This window comes from Saccoglossus kowalevskii, chromosome 13 (genome assembly GCF_978046115.1).
Source record: "Saccoglossus kowalevskii chromosome 13, keSacKowa6.1, whole genome shotgun sequence".
NCBI classification, from domain to species: Eukaryota; Metazoa; Hemichordata; class Enteropneusta; family Harrimaniidae; genus Saccoglossus; species Saccoglossus kowalevskii.
This window is the reverse complement of record NC_140653.1, coordinates 22,674,284-22,694,233: the sequence shown is the minus strand read 5'-3', so window position 1 is coordinate 22,694,233 and position 19,950 is coordinate 22,674,284. Positions and strand designations below refer to the sequence as shown.

General features: G+C 35.8%; 1 protein-coding gene across 1 annotated transcript; it reads right to left on the bottom strand.

The window, feature by feature from the left end:
• Positions 1 to 8,094: 8,094 nt before the first annotated feature.
• Positions 8,095 to 14,124, bottom strand: LOC144347006 (uncharacterized). Its single transcript, XM_085506759.1, has 2 exons — positions 14,069 to 14,124; positions 8,095 to 10,156 (listed from the first exon to the last, which is right to left on the bottom strand). Exon 2 carries the CDS (start codon positions 10,136 to 10,138, stop codon positions 9,032 to 9,034), a length of 1,107 nt encoding a protein of 368 aa, XP_085362885.1. The 5' UTR covers positions 10,139 to 10,156; positions 14,069 to 14,124; the 3' UTR covers positions 8,095 to 9,031.
• Positions 14,125 to 19,950: the final 5,826 nt, after the last annotated feature.

Below are 19,950 nucleotides of genomic sequence, written 5' to 3'. Positions count from 1 at the left end.
AACATCGGCAAATCTCTTCCGCGTTGCGCTCACTAACATTAACATATTTACATCAGCTATGGTGATTTGAACGCGTTGGTATCATCCAGCATTTTGATTGGTTATTTAGCGATTTGACCTATTAGCTCAACTCATGCAAGAGAAACATGGCGGATACCCTACCGCATCGAGCGTTTATATGCGAGCGGAATCATTTGCTTACGCACAGTCCCTCTATAGATGTCTAGGGACTGTGGCTTACGATGAAAATAAGTTGAATTTTATTTGAATTTCATAACAATTCAACGAATTTATTTTTCGTACGTTATTATAATCACTCCTGAGTAATATTCAACAATTGTGAAACGCAGCAGTTTTTATTTGAAACTTCGTTTAGAATATACTTTCGTTTCCCAATAAAATGAAAAAACAAATGTATTTGAAAAATGACACTGGGTGACATTGTAATGAAATTTCAGGCGGTCTACCTTTCAATACAGCAAGAATTATTAATCATTGTTAATTCTGCAATAATTTCTTTCGTCTTTCGTGGCCCAACTGACGGCGTTATTAGTCTGCGTATACTTTGATACTTCAATGAAAATGGAAGTCCCCCAAAAATATTTGATAATTATTTTTTAAAATTCTAAACCCCAAATAAGCGCCCACCAGGCGGATGGGCGAATTTACGGCAGAATATATAATAAAGAAAGTATTATTATGTACATCATTTTGCCGATGTTTTATACTGTTTGCAGTTTGCATATAAAAGTGGTTGTTGATGCCAATCCTATTATTTGACATCGTGTTTTACGTCATTGACAATGCTATAACAATGCCACTCGCACTGTGCACATTTTAGCGCTAGATCTAGTGCCATTTTAGCACTAGATCTAGTACTTTTTCGGATTAGTGCAATCTGATTAAAATAAGATCCTAGTTTGGGCTTTTATTTATTATTTGTTGTTGTTGTTGTTGTTGTTGTTGTTGTTGTTGTTGTTGTTGTTGTTGTTGTTGTTGTTAATATAATATCATTCATATTTTTTCCATATATTTTACTATTTTTAAAAAAAAATTATTTGCTGGTATTTTTTTTTTAAGTTGTGGTAATCGCGAAAGCCCACAGGGATCTGACCAACTACCTATACAAATCGCGTTCAAGTACCTCTCCGCTGACGGGATTAGTCAACCAATCACAGAGCGCCTTACGAAAACATGGTGATGCACTTTGCGCGTGCGCATGAAGTGATCACAAAAAAAAAAATCACAAAAAAATGGCGGCGCTTACCGGCCAATCGAGCGAGAAACTCGAACAAATAATTGACCATGAGGTGAGTATTTGTTGAATATGACATGTTTCCTATTATGATTGAACTATGTCAGGTATTGGTGGACGTTTAGTCAAGTAACAATATTTATATACGCGAAAATGCGTACTCGTGTGGATATAAATGAAAACACCAGTGTTATTCACAGGCGCTCGGAACGTTTCTTGGATAATAAAAAATTACCTAAAGTAGGATCGGCATACTAGTAGTTAGTCAGTCGCCTACCACTCATGTTAGTCACATTAACAAGGATACAAGAAGGTTTTGTTTTAATATTGTCGCCTCTTGTCTCATTAATGAAAGACCAAGTCACAGTCCCTCTATCCTCTAATTTACTTGCACAACAGTACGGTCACTGGAAATTGTTTAATTTGACTGATTCATCTCATTTCGAAATCTATACTTCCTGTTATTATTTCAATATCTTGGTGATTAGTTTCTAAATGATTGATTAATTGATAATTCTTTCAGATAGACAGTTTGACTTTGTTGGGATTTAGTGCAAAAATGGCCAGAAATATCCAGATTGATAGAAAGTTGCCAACCTATATATATGGTACCCCAAAGGAACAAAGTACACCTTCATAGACATGCTACATCAACATCATGGTGATAATGTTGAATTATTGGTAGTTGATGAAGTTAATACTATTCAAAAGTGGTAAGTATATTGCTTGTATGCTTGCTTGTAAAATTTGTATGCATGTTATTTCCATAATTAAAACTAGAGGCATTTTGAGTCTATCTATAATTCTAAACCACTCACTGGATTATGGGAAAGAACTTCCATTGTATATATAATCTGGAAACTGACTAAATTCTTGTGTACATTTTATGAAATTTTTCAACAATATTAGGATTTGTATCACTATATTAATATACAATTTTTTCATCCTATGTCAGAGATTTTTTTGAGAAACAAGTGAAAAAAACAACATTATTACCATATACATGTACCACATTTTGGACTCTTGTAATCTCGATTTTTATTTTATTTTGAGTATCCTGATAGCCCAGTACCGATAATGATAAAACTATGACAAACATGACATGAATCTCTCTAACATCTAAATTTAGCATAATTTTTTTAATCAATTTAACAGGGGTGAAAAATCTGATGCAAGTAACAAAAGCAGACGAAAGGCACAAGAAGGGGCATCCCGAACTGGGGAACTGAGATCGTTTTTTCCTGGTGTCGAAGTTTTGGCATTAACAGCAACAGCATCAAAATGTCTGCAAAATCAGATTAAGGAAAGTTTAATTATGCAGACTGCAAAGTTGGAAATGTTTGCCCAAACAGAGATAACATCAGACTATCTGTTTTGAAGATTCAACAAGATATCCCATCAACATTTTATTGAATGGTCGACAAGCTACGAGAAGATCTACATGAGTCCCCTAGGACAATAGTATACAGTTCATCTATTGATCAACAGGAACACTTTATCATTTTTTTAAGGAGGAATGCCCTCAATCAGTTGATTATATGGGCATGTACCACAGCGAGACGGATAATACAGTCCAAGAATCGCACTTACAAGAGTTAACTAAATTATCTACTTCTAATTTTAAGATTATTTGTTTGTACAACAGCTCTTGGTATGGGCATTGACATGAAATCAACATACCATGTACTTCACTATGGGCCATCATTTGATCTCGAGAGCTATATACAAGAATCTGGCAGAGATGGTAAACCATCTCATGCCGTGTTATTTTATCACGGTGGAATGTTACGCAACATTTGTCCAAAACTAAAAAGTTATGTCAAAAATGATACTCTCTGTAGGAGAGTTAAATTTTTTGAAGATTTTACATTCAGTAAAGACTTAAGTGTTTTAAAAAACAAGGAATCACATCACAACTGCTGTGATATATGTGAGCGGATCTGTTCTTGTAGTAATTGCGACTTTCATGCTAACTGTGTAGAAAAATATATGGTCCATTACTGTGTTGATACAGAGAGTGATGAGTTATCAGATGACATGTGCAGCTTAGAATCGGATGCTGTATTGGCAGATTCATCACAGTCTTCATGTTCTAATGAAAGTTTGGAAGCAGACCAAACTGAATAAATCAATGTACATGTACATATCACTTTGTTGATCATGTATGCATTTAAAATCAGAGTAAAAAAAACACCCATCATTAATGTAAATAAATAATTGTTTATTACAAATTATACGATTCATTTTTGGCTCAAGTGTGAGTTTAAGGTGTGTTCCAGAAAACTATCTTGTGAACAAATCAAAGGATTTGCACCAAATTTGATAGGGATATTATACATTGATGTATCTACATGGCATTACTGTTCGGGATAATTTACTCATGTAAATTAGCTAGTTTGCAAATTATTTTTACATCATGAACACCTCCAATTTGTATTCTGAGCTTTTACAAGCTTGTCATTAAAACCCATACAAATCACACATGGATGATAACAAAAATAACAAAGCCTTTTATTTCTATAGTGCTAAATGTGACATACAAAAAAGAATTAAAATTACAAGCAGATAGATATAACAGCTATAGAAAAAGGGGCAACAAGAAGCATTGCCACCTGTATACATTGTGATGATTTTGGCATGGCAAGGTTCTGGTAAATAATATACGGAGAAAATAATTGACAAAATAATTTAAACATTAAATAGATACTAAGTTACTGCAGTTTTTGGATATTGTATTTATCTAACAGACTCTTTACATAGAGGTGTTTACATTTTGTTTGACTATTGCAATATTTAATATAATTTTTGTTATTACTAGTATTCCAAAGTTTGACTCCATAACATGACATACACATTGACTTGAGAGTAGTTCTTCTGTATTTTTTTACAGAAATCTAATCTGTTTTGTACTATGGCTGTGTACTTCAAGTTCATGGGTATTTGTAAAGTACTTCAAGATGTTTTCTGGGATTCTTTTATGATAAACAGTATACATTACAAGCATGGTTCTTAATTCAATTAGATTATATACATTGTGGCAATATAAGGGTTAAATACAGATTTTTAAGTACAGATGATTCTAACAGGTATTTTAATTTGTAAAGAATACCTATGTTTTTAGTAACTTTAATCTGAATATTTTTCACGTGTTCTTTCCACTGGAATTTACAGTCCAGTTCTACACATAAGAATTTAGTATGATACACTCTTTCAATATAAACATCATTGATTTTGATTGGATGGACACTGTTTACATTTTTACAATAGAAAATCATGTAGTTAGTTTAGAAATATTTAAAAGAAAATTTGCTAGCCATAAACCATAAGTGTAACTTCTTCATATTCTCTAGATAAAAATATGTTACTATCATCTGCATATAGAATAACAATTATGATACATTACAGATATCATTTACATATTGTATAAATAAAGTTGGTCCAAGAATTGAACCTTGCCGAACGCCATGAATTATACTCATTAGATCCGAGTTAATACCATCAATACAGACCTGCTGTAACCTGTTACTGAGATAGCTACTTATCCAAAACCTCGAATGCCATAATTACATAATTTGTGGACTAGGATTTTGTGATCTATAGTGTGGAACGCCTTTTTTAGGTCGATGAAAACACCAACTGTATACATAGTAGAGTCCATGATGGTAATTGTATATCTTGTAACACATCACATAAGATATCCGGATTATCATGGAACTATAAATCACAAACTGCACACAGGTTTGTTTGGGTTGCCATGATTAATCTGTGTGGACAAAATACAAAACCAATTATCTCCACAATTACTAGTAGTATAATGTTGACGATCTAACGTATGCGGTTGATTGCCGAAGTCTAGTAGAAAATATTGTTTATAAAAGATAAAAGACGCCCAAAATTGCCGCTACTACGATTTAAGCCAACCCTGTATAACTAGTGTCATTTATAAGCATTATTTCCTGCTAGATTTCGGCAGAGACCTTTTGTCTTTTAAGTTATAATGATTTCGGCAACCAATCACATACTAAAATCGCCTATGAATGTTTCGTTCGGGACGACGTCAAAAGATCGATGATGATGTCGGATAAAAAACTTAATTCCTTTAGTTTTTTTCAAACCCCCCACTGAAACTTAATTGATAAATATTGGTCATGGCGTCAGACTACATTCACCATTAAATACAAATTCAGTGATAACCGGACAGTAGTATGGCATAGCAGTTGGTTGTCGGGTGGGTGTAAAAAGACTTTACAAATGCATCTCATTTGACGCACATATTTACTCTTGGACCAAATCATTTTGTCGTCTTGGATGCTTTTTTCATTTTCTGTTATGTCTGTCTATGATTGAATAGAAAAAAACAAGATACAAATACTCCAAGATTGTTTTACTTCATTAAAAAATAAAATCGTTTTTGTAGGATGGAAACTTTTTAAGGTCAAAACCCCCCACCCCCAAACTAAAGCAAATAAGTTTTTTATCCGACATCGATCTTTTGACGTCGTCCTTACGGCACGGAAATCTTACAATCAAATCAATAATTCATAACGTTAATCATTTTCTAAGCTAAAAACTAGTGAATGGCAGCTCAAAAAACAAGGCACGTGAATAGTTACTGAAATCGATAGCGATAACTTACGTATTTGCACTGTTCAATGTAACTTAGTATACGTCTTCCGAAAAAATACAGCAGAAAAACAAGTCCACCATTGTTCATCTGTTTGTTTGTTGTGTCGCTTCTCCTGCTCTAGAAAGTGATTTGTAACACGAGTTCTGATTGGTTGTTGATTCTACGAGACTTGAACGCGACTTGTATAGGTAGTTGGTCAGATCCTTGTGGGCTTTCGCGATTACCAAAACTTAAAAAAAATACCAGCAAATAATTTTTTTTTTAAAATAGTAAAATATATGAAAAAAATATGAATGATATTATATTAACCAAAAAAAATAAATAAATAAATAAAAGCCCAAACTAGGATCTTATTTTAATCAGATTGGGATTAGTGCTACTAGCACCAACCACTCGCACTACATACATGTGCTTACAACTGGAAATATATGTACAAGACAAATATGATAACCCAAAAATAACAGAAAAAAAACTAGGTCACCAACATAAATTATGCAAATTATCCTTGACACTAGAAAAACCCTCAAAACAACCTGACTAAATAATGAGGGGCTCGTTCACTTTGGTTTGAGCCTTATAGTTGTCCCACAAGGCATTGCTTTGAGCATGCGCAGTTCTGATACTTGTAATATGACGTCTGCCTTATAATAAATATTGTTCGTCCAGTATCAGTTTAGTATTGACTCGTGTTTCAGCCATCCTAACACGACATGGTGTCAGAAGTAAACCTGAATATTTGAAGTAACACTACAGTACTCCATACGCTCGTCAACTCTTGTGGGTCACGAAACAAATGGCATCTTGCTCTCACGTTCCGTTTTCCGACAAGTTGGACTTTTTGAACAGGTATAAACGGACTATGAAATATCTTCAGGTCTTCTCGAGAAAGACAAGGAACTCAGTACTGCCACTCTACTCACATGTTTCTCTAAGTCGGCACGCCAAGCATTCAACTTACTCAGTTTTGACAGTGAAGGTGACAAACAAGATATCGAAATAGTTATGGACAAAATGCGTGTATTGTGTGTGGGTCAGACAAATGAGACTTACGAACCACAGTCACTTGGGGGCTAAAAATCAATAAATACAAATTAAAAAAAAATCATCCGCTATACCATGGAACTATAACTTCCATGGCTATACGAATATAAATAAACCAGTTGTGAAACATGGCACCTAGTAAATCGACACCTTGTCGGTTTCAAATTTCGATATCTTGCCTTAAAATGCAAAACAAAAAGGGTGAGGGGATCGGGGGTTACGTTAATGACCATTGTTTATAATCGCTAACTTTTTTTTATTCAAAATTGCAATTGGTATCTGACGATTTCATGAACGAAAATGGCCAGCAGCCAGAATCAAGGGGGATTTGCACAGAATTCTTTTTTTACCTCCATGGTTAATCTCAGTATAGACTGAACCACTCTTAGATTCCGTGCTGACACAGGTGCAGACGTTAATGTTATTTCTAGCGATCTTTATGAAAAACATTTCAGAGACAAAATCCTCACACCCCTACAACGTGTACTTAGAGGGCCTGATAGAAAACTACTATCTGCACTAGGGTCATTTCAAGCGAACATTGAAACTCTATCATACACTGGCCGAGATACGAGTCGTCGCTGGCAGTGGGTTATCACTACTGGGACGAGACACCAGTCGCAATCTAGAACTTTTATCCTTCAATGTGGGTTGTATCGAGGATTACCCCCAACTGTTTAATGGTTTAGGTGAAATGCCCCATCCATATAAGCTCCAGTTAAAGAACAATGCGAAACCATACTCAGTTCCAATACCTCGCCGTATTGCTATACCCCTCTTGCCAAGAGTCAAGGATGAACTTGAGAGACTAGAATCTCTCAACGTCTAACGTAAAGTCGCCGGACGGACCGACCGGCCGGTGTGCTCCAATCGTCGTTGTTCCAAAGAAAGATGGAAGTGTCCTGATTTGTTGTGATTTCACTAAATTAAATGAATTGGGTCAGATGGCTGGTGCGAAAGTATTTATGGGTCTTATACCCATTGGCGCACCTCGACAGTAGCCATGGTTACAATTGGTTTACATACTTATTCACATATAAGGTACGAGACTACACCAATCTATCCAAAGTTATGCCAGCTCATCACCAACTTCATTGTTTAAGGACCCCCCCCCCCATCAAGATGCATAGTTTCCAGTTGTCATGTCATCTCCTTATAAATTATAAACAAATTAAAATACAAGTTCGATTTATTAACATTCCCATGGAGAAATAATTCAAATAGTAACAGTAAATACAATTGTGAATGACAAAAGCAAAACGGAAAATCAAACATCGATCCAATTACTGATAAATATTGTTGAAAAATCTTCAAAATACCGAAGAATGATATAATAACATTCAAATAATGAATAATACAAAAAATGTCAAATAATTATATACCGGTACTAAGGATATTTCAATATAGACTTGGTGTATTAATAATTAGACACACACACACACACACACACACACACACACACAATCAAGTTTATGTTATAATGCAATAGTGTAAACGTGGTCAAATAATTATATAATAATGATGAAAGAATATAATAATTACCAAATAATGATAATATAATGTAATAATGAAAAAAAGATAAATATTTCAATAAGCAATATATCAATGAAAAATAAATTTTAATGTAAAATGAACAAATATTGACAAAATTTCTTGTTTGCTACTAATCTCACCCCATATAATTTGATTCATTGTAGAGTTTTTTAGGTACATTTCACATTTGCGTGATGTCATGCGGCTAATTTTTTAAAGAAACGAAGTGAGAAATATTAAAGGTGACTATTTTAACTCGTTGTTTTAGTTCATCTTTTTTTAAAGGAATAAAAATCGCACGCACATCATCATGTGTAAACGAATTCAGAAGAAATGACAACATACGTTTTCTCCGATCTTGTATACAATAATATATAATCCTTTAACAAAATATGCAATTTGGAGAAGTATCTGGTCGCCGGATTAATTAAACATTGATCATAAATATTGAATACGTTTTGCCAAGTAATCGAGTCAATTGCCTTTAAAAATTAACATAATATTATGATTTGATTTATTAGTTGAAACTGAGCCAATGAGACTAATATGCAAATTTTGTGAACACGTGATGATTTTCAATGAATATTTGTGAAATATTTCTTTTGCTGCTCGTAAATGAATTTTGCATCTTCATACAATTTGATGTCCCAATAGTTTCTCATTATTAGTTGTTTCAGTTCATAATCAGTTACATTTGATGAATGCGAATTTGCATTTCTGTGAATTTCATTTTGAATGGGTAAACCAAGTATGCTTGATAGCATATCTTGGGAAGTTTTAAAGTCTTCAGTGATCCCAACAAATGCCATTTTAGTTTGAATATTTCTTTTTGCAACCAAATAATGTTTCTCTTCCACGGCTGGTATGTCAAAGACATCTCCCAGTCCAGCAGCTCCACAGCAATCTTCAAATGTACTGTCAATATCAGGAAAATCACCAAATTGTAAGAGTCTTACATTTAAATTATTCATATCTGGATGATGCATATATTCAGTATTTTTGAAATACTGACTCAATGATTTGGAATTAATCACATACTCCCTACACATCACATGATCAAGCCCTCCACAGCGATTAGCTTTCAAATAATAGTACGTCGAGATGAGACGACTTATTGGCTCACGAAACCAGGTTACATAAGCAAATGGTCTCCCCGAATACATGTAATCATGTATCCCGAAAGTGCGTTTTGACCAAAATATAGTTTTCTGCGATTGTGTGCTTTCATTTCGGCCAATATTAAAAAAATCCATGCAATGACTAACTCTAAAATTTCGCTGTCCTTTGTGATATTTTTCTTTAAGAATTGTTTCAACGGATGTGCCACCAGCTTTTGGAAGATGGATAAAACCAATGTTTGCAGTACGATAATCGTTTGTACTCGTATTTTTACTTAGGAAAAAGTTTGGTAATGGTGCTCTACCAGCATTTGAAATATTTAGACACTTTTTCAGTGCCGAGTTTGTGTCAATACAGCTAGCATTATTGTTAATCACATCAGTCATAAGCTGTGCACAGTCGAGTCTTGGAGTGGCAGTATTTCTTGGCAAAACATTTCGCACACAGTGTTCGGTATTACTGATTGTAAGTATGTAGTAGTACCATCCTAGAAATAAATAACTAAACGACGACAGAATCAGGACGTTACCCAACATGAATTTAGTAGAATACCGTCTTCCCATTGTTGAATAGTCAGATATCTGAAAGAAAGAAAGACAGACAGATTGTACTTACGAATTCTAAATAACATGAAATAGGACAACGAGTTCACAACATAATATACAATAGATCCGTAATTGGTTTGCTATGAATGTTATATGTCTGCCATGTATATTGTTATTGTATGCTCATTTGGATGTATAATGTACACTTTGTGATGTGCTGCCACCAACGACGGTAATGACACATGTTTCAGATGTACTGTTATTCAACAAGATATAGACCACTTTCACGGAAGTCGAAGATACGGCGCTTCGCATGCGCGCGCAAGTAGTTTGTGGGTGTAACCGTGTAACGTAAACTTGCACGCGTGATATTGCGTTTCTGGGTGTACCAATTGACGCAACAAAAATAAAACTCTATCGACTATCAACAAACTGACGTGTTTGTATCTTCCACCATGACAAGGCAGTATTATTTTTGCATCCCAGTTTTGCTACTTCCGGGAAAGTAGTCTATATATTATAAATGCATACTGCATCTAGAATCGAATTGATGCATTGCTTCACACGCAACACAATCATTTTGGGTTTCAGATTCAGAGTTGTTATAGATGGATGGCTTGCCAGGTTGAATGCACGATAAGTGGTTGTATGGGGAATGGTTAACTCGCTAGGCAGTGAGTGGTACACCAGGGTCGCTCGCCATCTATGAGCACCATTCAGTCGTAAAGACACCGGAAATATAATCAGTTATTTAATTTAATACTACTACGATCGTTACCGCAAGCTCCCGGTCATGCTCTGACTTGTTTCGCTAGAACCCGCCCATTCTTATATTTGACAGCATTAATTGTTCAACCAATAGCTTTACTACATTGCGTGCGTTGCCATGACTGCATGCGGACTCCACCGATGAGGGCATCTCCCCGTCGCATTGTCATGACAACACCAATACAACTTGGTGACGTCTAGTATATGTGCGGTATAAATCAGCAATAACTTCACAAATTACCTTTATCTATTCTTCATAGCTTTAGATATTTTGGAAGTGTAGACGCACGTTTCAATGATTTCTAGACAATCAGGTCCTGCGCCTTTTCGGCCCGGATTCGTCCCAGGTATAATTCAAATTTGTGTTCATATCAAGTAGTAATTTACATTTATATTAAATGTACAACGAGGGTAAGGGTACGATTGTATCGTAACATATTTTTCCGAGTTCATGGAAGTAATGAAGACAATTTATCACTTGGGGACTGGACAGAAAGTACAGGAGAGAGTAGGTCGGTGTTTTATAGTGGAGGGGATCACTGATTTTCGTGCATGTGTTGAGGGGAGGGTTACAGTAATCTGTGCAGGCATGGGGGGGGGAGGGTCGCAATTTTTTGTGCAATGCAAGCCTCATGACACCACAGTATACGTAGCCGACATTTTATGCACAGTGGTTGACTGTTGCCTCAACAAACACATATTCTTATTACTCATTCAGCAGTTGTATTTACATTGATGAGGACCCACTGTCTGGTGATTCTAATAATGAATAATCAGACAGTGGAAATGAAAGTTTCCAGCCGGTACTATACACCAGATCTGGGAGAAAAAAACAAGTTACTGGAAGAGAAATTTCTTTGTCGACTAGCAATTCACCACTGGGGAAAATAATATTTATTTAAGAGTACTGCTGGATTAAAACACAGATTTATTATAGTGTAATATGATGATATAATATGTGTTTACATTGTTTGTTTATATGAATTTCAGCAGATTATAACTAATATGCAAATGCAACTTTTACACTACATTAATTAATACCCCGATTATTCAAATGTGATCTTTAAAATGCAATTATCTTAAGCCATGATTATGAATAATATTTGATCTAGCAAAGGTGTGGCTAACAGAGCTCAAAGTTCTATTGTCACAATGAGTGTTTCGCGTTCGTAAAATTAGCCTACCGGTAATCCCCACACTGTCTACATTAACATAAAATTAGCATATAGTATGAAATCATTGCCACCCAGAATACCTCGCAATTCATTTCTGCGCAGGCGTACACAACTTCATTTTCACGTTTCACTGCTGTGAAAATTTCAACTTTCCGACTTCTGGCTATTTTATTTTAACGAAATGCGGGGAAAACACGAAAATTTCGACAGTGATATTGATTGGGATGACATAATGGAAGAAGGACCCCAGTATTTAGATGCAGGAAATATGCATCGTCGTCACCACCACCGTCGTCGTCGTGTATGGCTTCAAGTTTACACCTGACCACAAACAAGACTGAATTTTTAACTGGAAAAAAACGAATGAAAAAATAAGAGAATGGCATTGGAAATAATATTTGCCATTTTTTTTAGGATATCTAACCTCCAAATTGTACTAACTATATGATAGTTTAAGCCGAAAAGTGCATATACGATGGTCGATACAATCGAATACTCTCAGCATAACGGCGACAATAGTAGGTATCGCCATCTTGAAAACAAATACTAGTATTCTGCTGAGCACATGTGCCGAGTAAAGTGACATACTGTTATTTAATATGATTAGAATGGGTCATATAACAACATAACGGTTTGGTTATCTAAAAGCTACAATTAATTCCATCTTTTAAGTTTTGGTAGTTCCTATTTCTCACGGAATAACATTTTCTGTTAGCGACACCAAACAGCCATCTTGATTCACACACAACACCTACGGCAAAATCAAATGGAAAATGAATGACTGAAATGAACACCCTCCCGGCACTTGTGCACAAAGTAAAAAATATTGTCCAAAAATTAAAGTATCAAATCACAAATTGATAACGACTGTGATTTTTTTGTTGGTGGTAACGTGATTCACCATGGTTGAAACTTTCGTGGTATTATTGCCGTAACGCATACAGTAATATTAAATGAATAAACATGGCAGCTACAGTTTGAAATCAAAATCTTTTTTTCGTAATTTATAATGAATATGGATTTTAAAATACATGTGCCTTTTCCCGAAACCGATATGATCACACATAGTTTTGTAACTTTAAATAAAATTTACCGACTTTGCTCAAAAACACGCAATATTTGGAGACGTACACGAACGGATGTGCTTCGAACGAGCTCCAAGATAATGCTATGACGTCACCGCTCTCTCGCACAAGCGAAAACACGCACTGTACAGGGGAACTCGGGCGATTCACACCTCAGAACAATAGCGTTTCCCAACCGGGTGCTGAGGGACTGTGTACCTTCCGTGGGTACAACCAGTTACCTATGGTTCTCCTTTCTCACTCTACTGCAATGTTTTACTAAAAGGCAGCCATTTCTTACCCGACCCACCCTTCCCTTCACAGTATATTTGGCTTCCTTTGTTATAAGTTTTATCTTTTTAGTTTAGGTGTTATAGTATGATTGTAGAATTTTCTTCGCAGGGATGTATTTACCCAAAGCCGGGGAAACTTGTTGGTATGGTGGCTGTGCTGGCATGCAGCTGCAGCCACCAGCCTACATATTTAACAAGTCATTGTGAATGACATAGCCCCCGTTGGAATTAGGGGGAAATGTTATTTATGCCAAATGTAAAGTTGCGGACCAAAAGAATAGTTGGTAATTTAGAGTGAATAAATGGCTGGTCGAGTATCAACAGAAATTAGATGTATTAAATTACTCTTCCAAAATCGAAATATATGGTCATGCATAAAACTAAGAGACATACATAATAGACAACGGACGCAAATAATATACTGGCGATCGGACACAGCCCTACCTACATACAGTTTCTTCAAACTAGATGAAAACGGGTCTTAACGTGCGTGATAACGGTGTATTTTCCAGCGAGTCTCTGCTAACGGTGGCGACGACGGTAATTGTAGAACGCAGTCAGAAGCACTATAGTCGTAGAATACACGCTGCACACACAGTCGAACACGATACCAATCAATTACAGAGTTTATCTGTACAATATTCGTACCTTGTAAAAGGAGAGTGGTCCGGATGGATGACGCAGCCAGTTCAAAACCAAAATCGGGAATGTCATTCACTGGCGAGTTTCCCCACTCGTTAACTGCAGTAGGCCGGAATTATCCAATAGAATTATCTTTATGATGCACATTCCGTAGATCACAATACATTAATTTGTATGACAACACACAGTGCATTGTTCTAACCATGGAAGGTACTAATGGAAGAAACCACGACGCTATTGTTTTAGCTTTACCCTATGATCGTTTGTCAATGTTTGTTCACAAACATTGTTCTTGTTAGCTTTTAACACCTTCGTACAATGGGTTATGCTAATCTCGAGCATTCGGTAATATTCGGAGCATTTTCGGAAGCGATAGTCGAACCTCGCATGTACAATATTGAAAATGGCGTCTAGTTTGAATGCTGTTGTATCCGGAGATCTTGGCGAACTTTAATGGAATAGAGTCAGATATAACATTGATTGAAGAAGAAGTGATGAAATATCGTGAATTTTGTATTTGTAATGGTAATGAGACTTAATCAATGATTGCTTGTGACGATTGCATTATTCGATGGTACCATAGTCAGTGCGTGGGTTTGGCGCCAGAAACTGTCGAAATTTTTGATCACCGGACATCGGCGAACACCAACAGAAAAGATAGTATCGAAAAAGAGCATGCTTAGACACTTTCTCTGTGATAATATTTTTTAGGAGTCCCTTCCATGTTCTAACTTTACTGGCAAACGCGTGATTAGTTGACACATGAAAACTGGTATAATTGACAGTCTGCCAGCTACGGCGAAACGACGTCCTCCAGAATAGATCACAAACTCCCATGATGCAATATTATTTGATGGCTCACTGTGGTACCTACAGTTGGTCACATATGAACGTTCAGATCGGGTTCTATCAAAGTCCGCTTCTTCAGTACTGACTAAAAGAAACATCTTGCCACTCAATATTTATTTTTTATATTTAACAATTATCTATCGCCAAAAACAACATTCCTATCTATCGCCATAAAACACAAAACGTAAACACAAAACACCACCATCACGACATACAACATAAATATGATTTAAGGTAGCGAGAAGCGTTTTGTGACGTTTTTGAAAAAAAACATTCTCTGTCTGTTGTCTCATTCAGAACCGTAATTTAGCTTATATATTTACAAAGACTAAGTATAGAGGTACAAGTTCGCACAAAATGGACAGTCATTGTTTACATAATTAACACGTTACATCAAACATGGCGAACCTTGTAAAAATGACTAAGTTCGCGATTGCGAGAGCACACTGAGGAATTTCCAGGTGAAATTTACACAAGGCATTGTCCGTAATCAAGTCCATTGAAATGCGTCTCCGATAATCAAAAGACCTATTATTCCGATTTCTAGGCAGGTTTTTTTTTTGTCCCCAAATTATTTCATACTTGACACCTTTAACAGACTATTATTCTGTAACAAAGCTTTTTCTAGAAAACTCCAGAAACATTTCACATCGTCACTATCTTATGAACAGCCAGTGCGAGTTTGACTCTCTTAGTCCGTACGCACTTGATTTGACGGCGGTCACAATGAGTTATACTTCACTATATGGATGGTACCAAAATAGTAGCACATATAATTTAGTTGTCGGGAACTGCTATACTTCACTATAGGGATGGCACCAAAATAGTGACACATATAATTTAGTTGTCGGGAACTGCTGTACTTCACCATAGGGATGATACCAAAATAGTAGCACATATAATTTAGTTGTCAGAAACTGCTATACATCACTACAGAGATGATACCAAAATATTAGCACATATAATTTAGTTGTCGTGAACTGCTTTACTTCACTATAGGGATGGTACCAAAATATTAGCACATATAATTTAGTTGTCAGGAACTGCTATACATCACTACAGAGATGATACCAAAATAGTAGCACATATAATTTAGTTGTCGGGAACTGCTATACTTCACTATAGGGATGACACCAAAATAGTAGCACATATAATGTAGTTGTCGGGAACTGCTATACTTCACTATAGGGATGGTACCAAAATAGTAGCACATATAATTTAGTTGTCGGGAACTGCTATACTTCACTATAGGGATGACACCAAAATAATAGCACTTATAATTTAGTTGTCGTGAATTGCTGTACTTCACTATAGGGATGGTACCAAAATAGTAGCACATATAATTTAGTTGTCGTGAACTGCTATACTTCACTATAGGGATGACACCAAAATAATAGCACATATAATTTAGTTGTCGTGAATTGCTATACTTCACTATAGGGATGGTACCAAAATAGTAGCACATATAATGTAGTTGTCGGGAACTGCTATACTTCACTATAGGGATGACACCAAAATAATAGCACATATAATTTAGTTGTCGAGAATTGCTGTACTTCACTATAGGGATGGTACCAAAATAGTAGCACATATAATTTAGTTGTCGTGAACTGCTATACTTCACTATAGGGATGGTACCAAAATAGTAGCACATATAATTTAGTTGTCGTGAACTGCTGTACTTCACTATAGGGATGACACCAAAATAATAGCACATATAATGTAGTTGTCGGGAACTGCTATACTTCACTATAGGGATGACACCAAAATAATAGCACATATAATTTAGTTGTCGTGAATTGCTGTACTTCACTATAGGGATGGTACCAAAATAGTAGCACATATAATTTAGTTGTCGTGAACTGCTATACTTCACTATAGGGATGGTACCAAAATAGTAGCACATATAATTTAGTTGTCGTGAACTGCTGTACTTCACTATAGGGATGATACCAAAATATTAGCACATATAATTTAGTTGTCGTGAACTGCTTTACTTCACTATAGGGATGGTACCAAAATAGTGGCACATATAATTTAGTTGTCGGGAACTGCTATACGTCACTATAGGGATGGTACCAAAATAGTAGCACATATAATTTTGGTTGTCGGCAACTGCTATACTTCACTATAGGGATGATACCAAAATAGTGGCACATATAATTTAGTTGTCGGGAACTGCTATACTTCACTATAGGGATGGTACCAACATAGTAGCACATATAATTTTGGTTGTCGGGAACTGCTATACTTCACTATAGGGATGGTACCAAAATAGTAGCACATATAATTTAGTTGTTTAGAGCTGCTATACTTCACTATAGGGATGATACCAAAATATTAGCACATATAATTTTGGTTGTCGGGAACTGCTATACTTCACTATAGGGATGGTACCAAAATAGTAGCACATATAATTTAGTTGCTCAGAGCTGCTATACTTCACTATAGGGATGATACCAAAATATTAGCACATATAATTTTGGTTGTCGGGAACTGCTATACTTCACTATAGGGATGGTACCAAAATAGTAGCACATATAATTTAGTTGCTCAGAGCTGCTATACTTCACTATAGGGATGGTACCAAAATAGTAGCACATATAATTTAGTTGCTTAGAGCTGTTACACTTCACTATAGGGATGATACCAAAATATTAGCACATATAATTTAGTTGTCAGGAACTGCTATACTTCACTATAGGGATGGTACCAAAATAGTAGCACATATAATTTAGTTGTCGGGAACTGCTATACTTCACTATAGGGATGGTACCAAAATAGTGGCACATATAATTTAGTTGTCGGGAACTGCTATACTTCACTATAGGGATGGTACCAAAATAGTAGCACATATAATTTAGTTGTCGTGAACTGCTGTACTTCACTATAGGGATGATACCAAAATATTAGCACGTATAATTTAGTTGTCGTGAACTGCTTTACTTCACTATAGGGATGGTACCAAAATAGTAGCACATATAATTTAGTTGCTTAGAGCTGTTATACTTCACTATAGGGATGATACCAAAATATTAGCACATATAATTTTGGTTGTCGGGAACTGCTATACTTCACTATAGGTATGGTACCAAAATAGTGGCACATATAATTTAGTTGTCGGGAACTGCTATACTTCACTATAGGGATTGTACCAAAATAGTAGCACATATAATTTAGTTGTCGGGAACTGCTATACTTCACTATAGGGATGGTACCAAAATAGTGGCACATATAATTTAGTTGTCGGGAACTGCTATACTTCACTATATGGATGGTACCAAAATAGTGGCACATATAATTTAGTTGTCGGGAACTGCTATACTTCACTATAGGGATGGTACCAAAATAGTAGAACATATAATTTAGTTGTCGGGAACTGCTGTACTTCACTATAGGGATGGTACCAAAATATTAGCACATATAATTTAGTTGTCGGGAACTGCTGTACTTCACTATAGGGATGGTACCAAAATAGTAGCACATATAATTTAGTTGTCGGGAACTGCTATACTTCACTATAGAGATGGTACCAAAATAGTAGCACATATAATTTAGTTGTCGGGAACTGCTGTACTTCACTATAGGGATGGTAACAAAATAGTGGCACATATAATTAAGTTGTCGGGAACTGCTGTACTTCACTATAGGGATGGTACCAAAATAGTGGCACATATAATTTAGTTGTCGGGAACTGCTATACTTCACTATAGAGATGGTACCAAAATAGTAGCACATATAATTTAGTTGTCGGGAACTGCTGTACTTCACTATAGGGATGGTACCAAAATAGTGGCACATATAATTAAGTTGTCGGGAACTGCTGTACTTCACTATAGGGATGGTACCAAAATAGTGGCACATATAATTTAGTTGTTGGGAACGGCTATACTTCACTATAGGGATGATACCAAAATATTAGCACATATAATTTAGTTGTCGGGAACTGCTATACTTCACTATAGAGATGGTACCAAAATAGTAGCACATATAATTTAGTTGTCGGGAACTGCTGTACTTCACTATAGGGATGGTATCAAAATAGTAGCACATATAATTTAGTTGTCGTGAATTGCTGTACTTCACTATAGGGATGGTACCAAAATAGTGGCACATATAATGTAGTTGTCGGGAACTGCTATACTTCACTATAGGGATGGTACCAAAATAGTAGCACATATAATTTAGTTGTCGGGGACTGTTATACTTCACTATAGAGATGGTACCAAAATAGTAGCACATATAATTTAGTTGTCGGGAACTGCTGTACTTCACTATAGGGATGGTACCAAAATAGTAGCACATATAATTTAGTTGTCGGGGACTGTTATACTTCACTATAGAGATGGTACCAAAATAGTAGCACATATAATTTAGTTGTCGGGAACTGCTGTACTTCACTATAGGGATTGTACCAAAATAGTGGCACATATAATTTAGTTGTCGGGAACTGCTATACTTCACTATAGAGATGGTACCAAAATAGTAGCACATATAATTTAGTTGTCGGGAACTGCTGTACTTCACTGTAGGGATGGTACCAAAACAGTAGCACATATAATGTAGTTGTCGGGAACTGCTTTACTTCACTATAGGGATGGTACCAAAATAGTGGCACATATAATTTAGTTGTCGTGAACTGCTGTACTTCACTGTAGGGATGGTACCAAAACAGTAGCACATATAATGTAGTTGTCGGGAACTGCTTTACTTCACTATAGGGATGATACCAAAATAGTGGCACATATAATTTAGTTGTCGTGAACTGCTATACTTCACTATAGGGATGGTACCAAAATAGTAGCACATATAATGTAGTTGTCGGGAACTGCTATACTTCACTATAGGGATGGTACCAAAATATTAGCACATATAATTTAGTTGTCGGGAAATGCTATACTTCACTATAGGGATGATACCAAAATAGTTGCACATATAATTTAGTTGTCGGGAACTGCTGTACTTCACTATAGGGATGATTCCAAAATATTAGCACATATAATTTAGTTGTCGGGAACTGCTATACTTCACTATAGGGA